Below are 12189 nucleotides of genomic sequence, written 5' to 3'. Positions count from 1 at the left end.
CGGCAGAACCTGAGTACCAGGGGCGAAAAAGTCTCGTTTTCCCCTACACGCCTTTCGCTGTGGTGGTGTGGTGGTGGTAGTGTGATGGTGGCTGTCAAACGACCCGCCAGCGGTGAACGGAAAGCGGTGCGGTGCGGTTGTGCTGGTATAAAATAAGTGCGCCTGCGTTATGGCAGTTCAAAAGTGCAATAACAACGGTTGGGACTAGCAAATGCGTAGCGGAACGGCGATGAAGTGCGCTAGCTTGGTGAGGAAAATTGTTAAACATAGTTTTATTATTTCATTGCGAATGATGTTGCAAATGCGACACTTTAGTTTAATAATTGTCATTTAAAACAATTTATCTTTACGAGCGATATCGCTTCGCCGATCACATTTTTAAACTTAACTGTCAGTTTCGAATGTAAGATAGAAGAAACAGTAAGAAAGATAAAATAAGATTTCGTAAAATCAACAAACCAGGGTAAGCCACTTTTTACCTATACCTAAAATAATAAAACATAGACAGAAAACGCTGAACGAAAATGCGCTCCATAATTTAGCTCAGATCAGTGGCGGATCTACCGGTAGGCGCACTAGGCGGTCGCCTGGGGCCACGCCCATTTAGGGGCCTCGTAGATTGCAATTTTATAGTATGCCGTATGGACAGAGTACTAGCGACAAGGGCCCTCGGAAGGATGGCCGTTGGGGCCCCGAGGCTGGCGAATCATTTGCATCCACCCACAACCCCCCCCCCCCCCAGTCAGCAAAAATTTTAGAACCTGTGACTGATGATCGAAGGGGCCCCGATGGCATTTCAAGTGTACTGTTCAATATCCCTACAGCAAGTTTAGTGCCGCTACCCCCCCCCCCCTCCCCCTCAACAACATTTACCATTTACAGGGGGCCTCAACTCGCCTTTCCGCCTAGGGCCCCCGATACCCTTAATCCGCCACTGGCTCAGATCTTTAGAAAAGTGCAGCTGAGCAAACTTTGCAACAGGAAAGCACAGTTCAGAATAGCGCAGTTCAGTATAGTCAATCGGGATAGTGCAGAAAGTAAAATAGTATACAGTGAAAGCCCTTAACACCCACTGCCAGTCCAAAACTCACGAAGTCCTACAAAAACCGAAAAAACCAGGGTGGGCCGTGAGCGCGTCAACTCCACGTCCTGATAGATCTTTTGAGGTCAGATAGCGTGTTATGGCATTATGACCAATATTGCCATGACCTGAAACCGTTGTGCACGGTTTAAGCGATAGCTATCGCTCTTGACATGCGGTCAGTTTCAAATAAAAAGGAATGCGCAGCTCGCGCTGCGCATGATTTAGCGTCCAAGCTCCAACTAAAAAAAAAAAGTTAACGTGTGAAGAGCAGCCGTTCCGGCCCTCTTGTGACACCAGTTCGCTGTATTAGTGTGCATGTAAAAAAAAAAAAAAAAAGAAGAAGTTTTGGTGACAAAACAAACAACGCCCCTCATCGTGAATCATCGTGTTCGTTGTCTAGTGTGTGTGTGTCAGGCAGAAATTTTTGAAAACAATACGAGCAACACCCTCACCGTCGGATCATCGAGTTCGTCGCTTTTGTGTGCAACAGGCAAAAATTTTGGTGACAATCGTGTCTTTGTTTATTGTACGTGCCAGGCAGAGGTTTTGGGTAACAATACAAGTTACACCCTTACCGAGGATCATCGAGTTCGTCGCTTTTGTGTGCATCAGGCTAGAGTTGTGGTGACAAAACAAACAACGCCCCTCATCGTGGATCATCGTGTTCGTTGTCTATTGTGTGTGTGTGTCAGGCAGAAATTTTGGACGACAATACGAGGAACACCCTCACCGTCGGATCATCGAGCTCATCGCTTTTGTGTGCAGCAGGCTAAAACTTTGGTGACAAGACAAACAACTCCCGCAACGTCGATCATCAAATCATCACTTTAGTGTGTGTACAGTTACGTGAAAATTCCTAAGCGAGCAGCCTATCTCGCCTTTGTCTACCGACAACCTAATGAAGAAAGCAACCCGCAGCGCTGTGGATGAGCGGAAAAGTGCGATCAGAAACAAAACAACAAAACCGAAGGTGAGTACAGAATTGGTGGCGGCTGTGGGTTCGGTAGTGTTCAGACAAAACACTTGCAACAAGCAGACAAACAAAAACGCGACAATGACGACAAAACTTGACTTGAATTTAGGATTAAAACTAATTAAACCATATGATGGTAATTCAAAAGACCTTGCGAATTATATAGAAAGTGTTGAGTTGTTTCGAGAATATTCAGAAGGTGTAGATGAGCATCACTTTTTAAAATTTTTGAGAACCACACTGACAGGCGTAGCACATGGAGTTATCACTCCTGCTAATACAATTGAGGAGGCGCTTAAACTCCTAAAAGAAAAATTCGCTGTAAAAATGACACCTTTGGCGGTGGAACACGAGATGGGAACCAAGAGGCAAGGAAAGCGTGACATTTCCGAGTATGGGTCAGAAATTGAAGCTTTGTCTGCAAAACTAGCAGCGGCCCATGTTTCAGCTGGAAATTTTGTTTCGGAAGGTTCTGCGAAAAATATAGTGGAAACAACAGCTATACGTGCGTTTATAGGGGGACTATCCAATCCAACAACAAAATTTTTTCTGAAAGCAAGAAATCCTCCCACACTAAGCAAGGCGATTTCTGATGCTTTGGAATGTTCCTCTGAATTTGAAAACAATGATGGAAACCATGATGCATTGTGGAACCATCGACAAAACTGGTACAATCGACCACCCATGCGAGCCCGAGGTGGTTATCGCCGACCATCTGGTTTTCGATACTTAAGAGGAAATCAAAGGGGAAACAATAATGCATTTCGTGGAAGTTCATCATTTTTGCCAAATAGGTCAAATCCAAACAACACACATCAACACGAAAACTTTTCAGCCAATGATGCACCAACGCAGGAAGAGGAAGACGTAAATTTGTTGGATTTATTTCGTTGATTTTGATATAATCAAAACCGTTAAAATTTTTGGTCACCTTTTTTCAAAAAAAATCCAATTTATTATCGATAGCGGAGCATCTTGTTGCATTATTGCACAACGATGTATTCCCAACCATGTATATATTAATCCTCATAATAAGTTTATGGTCAGAGGCCTTAATGGCAATACTCAAACTATGGGATATATCGACACGACAATAACTATTGATAATAATAAATATCCTATTCGTTTTCATGTACTAAATAATTTACCGTCAGATATTAATGGGTTAATTGGTACCAATTTCTTAAAACAATTTAATGCTATTTTTGATTTTTCTAAAATGAAAATTTCTTTTACCCCACCTAAATATTATAATAATTTTCATATACCTGCAAGAACTGAATTACTTACATATGTTGATACAGATACAACTGAAATGTCTGTAATAATGAGTGAACAATTATCGCCACATGTTTTTGTTGCCAACAGTTTAGCAACACCAATAAATGGGAAACTTCCTGTTAAGTTAGTTAATTTTTCAAACAAACCAACTTCCATTAAAAATTTTAAACCAATAATTCAACCTGCTGAAGCTTATAATATAATTGAATTTAAAAGAAACGATGAAAATACTGACAGGGCCAAACAACTTCTTAAAGAATTAAATTTAGCACATTTAACAGATGATGAAAGAAAAATGATTTCAAAATTGTGTTTAAAATTTAACGATATTTTTTGTCTCAATAATGACGTTCTTAAACCTTCAAGCTGTCTTCAAGCTAATATTAAAGCAAAAACTAATGTAACACCAAGCTATTCAAAGCAATATCGGTTGCCATATTTTCAGAAAAGTGAAACAGAAAAACAGATTAATAAAATGCTGAATGAGAACATAATTGAACCCGCTCAATCCGACTGGAATAGCCCTATTTTATTGGTACCTAAAAAATCATCAAATGATACGAAAAAATGGCGGCTAGTAGTAGATTATCGGAAAGTAAATTCAGTTATACAAGATGATAAATTTCCACTTCCTAATATAGAGGAAGTAATTGATTCATTGGCTGGTGCCAAATATTTCTCGCACCTTGATTTGTCACAAGGATACTACCAAGTTCAACTTAATAAAGAGGACCGGCCAATAACAGCATTTACCACAGCAACGGGCCAATATCAGATGACAAGATTACCTATGGGTCTTAAAATCAGCCCATCAACTTTTTCGAGGCTTATGACAATTGCTTTGTCAGGACTAAATCAAGAAAAATGTTTGGTTTATCTTGATGACATTATTGTTTTCGGGAAAAACTTACAGGAGCATAATACAAATCTTATTGCTACCTTTACTAGATTACAAAAAGTCAATTTAAAATTAAATCCTGAAAAATGTCATTTTCTAAAAAAAGAATTGGTTTATCTTGGACATTACATTTCTAATGAAGGGATAAAACCTGATCCAGCAAAAATTGAATGTATTAAGAATTGGCCTGTACCAACCAGCGCAGATCAAGTTAAACGATTCATTGCGTTTGCCAATTACTATAGGAAGCACATACAAAATTTTGCTAGCATTTGTATGCCGCTTAATATGCTCACAAGAAAAAATGTTCCTTTCAAATGGACTCCAGAATGTAATCAATCATTTGAAACACTTAAACAAAAATTTATAAATCCACCACTTTTAGACTTTCCGGATTTCAGCGAAAATAATAAATTCATATTACATACGGATGCATCGGGAACAGCCATCGGTGCAGTCTTACAAAATAAAAATGGGAAACCCATAGCTTATGCAAGCAGAGCTTTGAACAAAGCCGAATTAAACTATGGTACAATAGAAAAGGAATTGCTAGCAGTAGTGTGGGCTACAAAACATTTTCGTCCCTATTTGTTTGGAAAAACATTCGAAATTTTCACTGATCATAGACCGCTGGTCTACTTATTTACAATGACTGACCCATCAAGCAGACTCACTAAATTCCGCCTTGCATTAGAGGAGTTCGATTTCGTGATCCAGTATACAAAAGGAACTGATAATGTGGTGGCAGATGCACTTTCTCGAATGTCGAGTGACGATCTCAAAACACTCAATCATGACGTAGTACTAACAACAACAAGGTCTATGATTTCTAAACAAAATGACGCTTCTTCAGACAAGAACATTCCGAACAATCCACAGCCTTCATCAAAAACTGTATTCGTAGAGCTCGTAGTTTGCCCTGAGATAAAAAATGTTGTAGCAACAAACGAAAAAATCAAAATTCCCGATACACAAAGCATAATTCATCTACGGAGAATATTGCTCGATATTTTGAAAATAAAAAAAAGAAATAGGGAAAGAGGTGATACTGGTAATAAGGAAATATGATGAGAAGATCAAAAAACTTCTTGAAAACATCAAAATGATAAATATAAAAAACCTTCCAAAAATAGTAGTAATGCAAAGGGATATAAAAATAATCAAAGATTGTGAAAAAGAATTAAAATTGCTCATTATGAACGATCATCATATTCTGCCTACAGCAGGACATGCAGGAGTAAATAGAATGTTGAAAACCATTAAACAACGATATACATGGAAGGGCATAGATACAGATGTACGGAACATGGTTAAAAAATGTAAAGAGTGTCAGGTGAACAAAAAGATAAGTGAACCAAAAATACCATTAACAATAACGTCTACTGCTAGCGAGCCCATGGAAAAAATATATTTAGATTTGGTAGGACCACTTGTGAAAGTAGAAGGTTGTGAATATATTTTGACAACACAATGCGATCTTACTAAATTCATCACAGCAACACCTATTACAGACAAAAGAACGGAAACGGTAGCAAAGGCATTCGTAGAAAAAGTAATTCTCAAATATGGGATACCAAAAATCATTTGCACGGATAGAGGAGCAGAGTTTATGTCAAAACTATTCATCGAACTTTGCAAACAACTTAATATTGAAAAACTAAATTCCACGGCATATCACCATGAAAGCATAGGAGCCTTGGAAAATTCACATAAAATGTTAGGGAATTTCCTAAGAATCCATTGCAAAGACAACCCACTAGCTTGGAAGGATTGGATTCAATTCTATGAGTTTTCGTACAACAACATTGTACATACAGTAACAGGTTATTCCCCTTTCTTTTTATTATATGGCCGACTGCCTAATATTCCTTCGAATTGCTTAGAAAACCCTAAAAAGGAAATGCATTACGATTTAGACAACTATATAAAAACCTTACAAGCTAAATTGGTAATTTCACATCGAGAAGTCAGAGAAAAGCTCATAAATAACAAACATAAGGTAAAATTAAAGTATGACCAAACAAGTAAAATCAAGATTTTTGAGCCAGGAGATCAATGTTTGTTGAGAAATGAAACGGCTAGTAAGTTAGAGCAACCATTTTTAGGACCTTATACTATTATTAAAGAAACCGGTCCAAATGTTGAACTAAAGATAGGTGATAGAACAGAAATCGTCCATAAAAATAGGATTAAGAAATATTGTATGTAAAAAAAAAAAAAAAAAAAAAAAATTTTTGGTTGGGCGTGTTATGGCATTATGACCAATATTGCCATGACCTGAAACCGTTGTGCACGGTTTAAGCGATAGCTATCGCTCTTGACATGCGGTCAGTTTCAAATAAAAAGGAATGCGCAGCTCGCGCTGCGCATGATTTAGCGTCCAAGCTCCAACTAAACACATCGTGTTTATATATTTTGAAAGAACATAACAAGCGGAGCTGAGAGTTTTGCTTTGCTTATCGACAGGTGGAGTAAGTGAGATATTGTCTTCAGTTTAATTGCACCATTTCCTTCCTTTCTATTTAACAATATTTAAGCCTTTTTGGCTTCGGCCGTGGAAGTAGACAGGACGTGGAACTTAGTGTATAGTGCACCTCCCTAAGATGCGTTTGTTTCACAATTGATAGAAGCGTGTGTTAGGTGTGTTGATAGGTGTGTTCTGGCATGGATTCTTGATCTACTTGCTGAAGAAGGCGAGAATTTCAATACTAAGAATTGATTAATGGATTACTGTTGCCACTTACGGAGGAGTTCCGTATGGTTGTGATGCATAGAATCCCAGAATATACCCGCCCTTTTCTTGACCTGGCACCAATTATTGCACTTTTCATACAAATGGTATGAAAAAGGGCCTCACGCATAACGAGTTTTTCGCATAACGAGTGAGTTATTGGAACGAATTAAACTCGCTTTAAGGAGTTCCACTGCATAAGTAAATTTTGAATTGTTAATATACACTTGCTATTTAGATCTCGAATCAAAAGGATCACGTGTGTACGTCTCTATGACATTATCCATTCTCGAAAAACAGTGTTGAAACTTGCGCGTAGGTATCTTACTTATTTACCCGGCGCTACAACCGCTTTGCAGTCTTGGCCTGCCTCAGGAGTGTCCGAATCCGTTCACGGTCTCGCGCCTTCGTTTGCCAGTCCGTTATCCGGGCCTTAATGGCGGATGCCTCCACGCCATCTTGCCACCTTAATTTGGGCCTACCACGCCTCCTCTGTCCAATTCTATATTCGATATAGTATTGTGATGATATAAACATCCAATACACTAGTGGCGACATCTGACGTCAAACCACTAAGAACATACTGGATACTCCTTAGTGATTAATAATGAATTTATTTTAGTACGTTAAGTATACAATTTAAGCATTCTATTGTTCATTTTGATCTTTATTCATTATAAACAAAATGAGGAACTAAATATACTTACCTATCTGTAATAAGTTACCTTGACAAAGATGACCATTTTATCAGATATTCTTCATCAGCACTAGATATATCATTTTGCATATGGTTTTAGTATGCACTCGAATTAAGCTCCGAATGCAGTTGTACATAATTTAAGCTTAAGCTTAGTTTGTTATAGTTAAAAATGTTGCAAAAAATCAACGATGAAGAAGTTGTTGTTTTATTTGATTTTTGTCTAGAAATCCATTCTCACATAAACGTCTTAGTAGATGGAATTAACGGGAACGTTATTCACTATCAACTCTTTTTGCAGACAGTTGAATAGGCTAAGTAAGAAATGAATACACCAATTTGGATGTGATATCATTTGCACAAGTTGTAACTAGTTATAACTAGGTAAAAGGTAAATGCCGATTAGATCTGGTACAGTAACAACAAACGAGATAGAGATAGAGGAACCAAACAAGACAAAAAGAGCAAGTAAACGAAGCATTTTAATTTTCTGCTCGCCTCTCTACTGTTTCGGAAGTAACAAGCAACACCGCTCGGTGGAAAAAAATTCAACATACTTTTTGTTTATTAGAATCTTAAGAGCTTGACCTTAAGCAAATTTGAATATTCCTGTGGTTTTGGTACAGAAACGAAACAAACGAAAGAAATAGTCTGAAACAGGATCCAGGACTTTTTTGATTCCAGCGTCCACATTCACGCGTTACTGCTTACGTTACACGACGATAGATTCGCTCCTCTCTGTTCTTTTTGCTAAAAATTATGTTAACAAAGTTTTCGTAAGATTTGGCTTTCGCATCTGCTGCAAAGTTCCTTCTCGTCCTCCTCCTTCTCTTACTCCTTCCTGCGCGCAACAACATTTGTGTCCGGTTTTACAATTGATTTATCTAGTTGGTTTTGGTTTAGTTTGGTTTTACTCCCGTTTTTCGACTGCTTTTCGGCTACACATATTAGTTCGCGCGTCCTGACCACTTTTTTTTGTTGCTTTTGGCGGCGCGCCACTGTACTACTGCTTTCCTTTCGATACATCGCTTTCATGCTTTTCCTCGTACACGCGCTCTGTTCCGCCTGTTTCTTGTTTTCCCTATCTTCTACTCGTTCGATCGAAGTTGTTTGCTAATCCTTTTGGTTTAGTTGCATTTCATGCTGCGTTATTTTTTGCTTTCTTTTTTCCAAATTTTCTAATTTTCTTCCTTCTTATTTTACGGCTCCAAACTAGAAACGGGACCTTGGTTCATTGATTTGTTTTGCAAAGTTTTTTTTTGTTTGTTGTTGTTGTTCTGTGGTTTATTTCTTAGCTATTTTCTTTTCTATTTAAGATCTTTTCATCTTTCCAATTCTACAGCAATCACAGGTCGTGCCGGTGCCGGTTGACTCGTGTGGCTTTTCTTTTTTTTTTTGGTTTAATTCCGCGTTCGTCACCTTCCTCAGCTGTGACAGTTTTGCTGCGGCCTTCGACGAAACGCCGCATTCTCCTTCTTTCACGCTTTCTTTTTAAATATTTTACGTAGGTAAAAGGATGGACCGTAATTGCGTTAGATTGATGATTGATGCACAAAGATACACAATTTTATTGATTTCATCTCCATGCCATGCTCACTAATTGATTGCCTCACTTTCTTAACACGTTTGCTCGGGACACCGCTCCTTTATCACCTTGTCCTGCTGCTGCTGCTCCGACACAGTTGTGATTTCCCCATCCCTCGGCCGAGGTCGTCCGTCGTTCAAAAACAATTTTTCATTTAAACAAAAAACTAGAACAAAAAAACACGTTGAATTGGTCTGCAATTGCAAAGATGCAGCGGGCGGAAAATGGTTACACTTGTCGGTTTGTGTTTTTTGTGTATGTGGTTGTATAATTTGATTGTGTTTGTTTGTTTGTGTGTGTGTCTGTTATCTTGATCTAAGGGGGGAGGCAAGAGTTTTATATTTTTGCTTTGTTTTTTTTCTTCTTTGTAATATTTTGGTTCGGGGTTTCTTCTTCTTCTTCTTCTTCTTCTTTGTAGCGTCCTGCTGCGACAAGAGTTATCCCATAATGTTCGTTTAAATATTATCCTCATTTCTGCCTCCGGCTATTCTATAGTGCCACCTCTCTTAGAAACATGCTGAAATGCAAACATGGACTGAGCCAACGCTATGTGAGTATTTTAAAGAATAAAATAGCCAAGGCAATATTAACGATCAGCACTAGCATGACCAGTTGCTGGCGCGAGAACCAATCCTGAAACGAAACAGAAACCGGAAGAGACAACAGTGTACATTAGGGCAGTTCGATGGGGGATGGTGGAATGTGTCAACCCAATCGGTAGGCTGGTAGGGTGCAAGTATCACGATCGAATTTGCAATCTAATCGAGCGGTAATGGGGGTGTTATTTTATTCGTTCGATGTTCAATAAAACCCATCGACTTGGAGCGAAAATAGACTTGGCAAGGACTGGTGTACCTTGCCGAGCCGATTCATGCGATCGTCGTATGCGGGGGGGTTTTTTTGGCGATCGCATTCCCTTCAAAGGCCGATTTTTGTAAACTCAAACTCGATCCACTTTCACCAGCCCACCCGGGTAGGCTGCGAGTGCGCTGCTTGGTTCACTTACCCTCACTTGTGGACTGACCAGATACAACAATGGATTAACTCGTAAGCGCTCCTGCTCATCCCTCAGTCGCCGGACCTCCTCGCGGCGGGCGGAACCAAGGATCGACACCTCCTCGCGGCTCATGGCACCGGTCGCGAACGGCAGCTGTTGTACGTCTGGTAATGATTTCTTCCGCTGTAGAGTTGCATTTACTGGAATACTCTGCGCAGCCGGTGTGCAAGAAGCAGAAACAGGAAACGATCGTTAGAACAGGTTGCGTTATAGATCATACGAATACGGGTAAGGTGGATGTTGTTAGGTGTGTTTAGGTTGAAACATTTCCCGCTCACCAACAACAACAACAACTGGAAACGGATAACAACCTCTACCGGTGGGAACTCTATCCAGCTCTCCGAGGCTCGCCGGGCCAGCAGGGCCGGCGAGTACATGAGATCCTCATCGTCCACTTCCTGCTGCCACTGCATCCTGCCCGTTGTGATATGTTTGTTTTTCTTGCCTTTCTCCCTCTCTCTTTCTCTCTCTCTCGTTCTCTCTATCTCTCTTTAATCTATCTCTCTCACTCGTTCACACACTGCGGATACGGAGGCCCGTTCTGCATGAAGCCTTCTCACTTCGCGACTAGCGATCGAACGTAGCGTAACGCACCGAAACCGAAACGTCCCGGGGTACCGTGTGGATGCGTTACGCGCGTCGACGATTGCGCATCGACGGGCAAGGCCAGAGCGGGCACTGTGCACCACTACACACGCCAAACACGCGCGGCTAAACGCGTACGCGCACAACCACGAGAAGGTCCAGGGCGGGCAAACCTATTTATAGCGCGCTTTGCAGAGCACTGGCCCATGCACACCGGGCGACTGGGGCGACGGTCCAGGGCAAACCCAACGCATACGGTGCTAGGCCGAGGGTCCGCGTGGCCGCAAACACACCACCACTGCCACCACTGGGTCACTGGGAGCGCCGTGGGACACCCCGCACCGCGTGGAGGAAGGGGGAAGACGACAATCGAGACGACCAGGACAGGACGGGACGCACGGACGACGGCCAGACGGACGGCCAAACCACGATGCACTCACTTTTCCGACGCAGGATCGGCTCGACAATGAAAATGTACGACCGCCACCGGTTGGGCCACACGGGCAGCTGAGCCGAACTGAACGCGACTGAAGAACACGGGCGCACGGAGTGGCCAGTCGCGCGCGTGTGTGTGTCAGTGTGTGCGCGAATGATGTGACACTAGCCAAGAGCCGACACAGAAGCGACACACAAACCCTCCCCCCCCCCACAACCACTGTCAACCACGACGGACACACGCCCTCACCGCAGTGTGTTCGTACACAGAGGTGGACACGCAATGTGAGTTGTGGTGCACGGAAGAAGCGGTAGGATGACAGTACCACCAAATCAACAATGTTGCCCACGGCATCTGCAAACCACCCACCACAACCATGGGAGCAAAGAAGGGATGGCAGGGAGGTGTGGTCGTTTCAGGAAGTCCCTCAACGTCGGTGGTGACCGCCAGACCCTAAAGCGTGGCCCCATACATATGCGCCATCTACGGACGGGTGTCGGTTGGTTCGGCCATGCAAGGTTTGGCAAAGCATTTTCTCGAGGAGGGGGTTCTAAAAATGTACTAAGTCCTACCGATGGCCGCCTCGCAGCTGAGCAGAAATGCTATTTGTGGATCGTTAGGTACGGTGCGGGGAGAGAGAGCGTGTTTTGTGACAATAACGATAGAGAGAGAGAGAGAGGCGGAAAGTGAGAGCCATCGAGCAGTACTGAGCGACGCGATCGGAGCGCCTTGAGCTGATGATTGGTCGGGAGCGGGATGTACTAAGCACACAGCACAAATCAACAATACGGGGATCCTGGAAATGTGATGGCTGATGTCTGGTTGCTGTAGCCTTTATCGCTGCGATCGTGCACCTGCCATC

The 12189-nt window shown here is 41.7% G+C and overlaps 1 protein-coding gene across 9 annotated transcripts in view; it reads right to left on the bottom strand.

Annotated features, from left to right (window-relative positions):
• Positions 1 to 8201: 8201 nt before the first annotated feature.
• The window catches only part of LOC120899892 (junctophilin-4), a 19354-nt gene continuing 15366 nt past the window's right edge, over positions 8202 to 12189 (bottom strand). For 8 of the 9 annotated variants that reach the window (XM_040306237.1, XM_040306267.1, XM_040306249.1 and 5 more), the window contains 2 exons: positions 10256 to 10456; positions 8202 to 9882 (listed from right to left, as the gene is read on the bottom strand). In XM_040306237.1, the coding sequence (XP_040162171.1) occupies positions 9796 to 9882; positions 10256 to 10456 (288 nt within the window). In that variant the 3' untranslated portion in view covers positions 8202 to 9795. Of the gene's footprint in view, positions 9883 to 10255; positions 10457 to 10617; positions 11395 to 12189 lie in introns of those variants that run through there. The other variant, XM_040306291.1, reaches the window with a different exon arrangement.

The sequence above is a fragment of the Anopheles arabiensis genome, chromosome 2 (genome assembly GCF_016920715.1).
Source record: "Anopheles arabiensis isolate DONGOLA chromosome 2, AaraD3, whole genome shotgun sequence".
Lineage (NCBI taxonomy): Eukaryota > Metazoa > Arthropoda > Insecta > Diptera > Culicidae > Anopheles > Anopheles arabiensis.
This window is presented reverse-complemented; position numbering and strand designations above follow the sequence as displayed.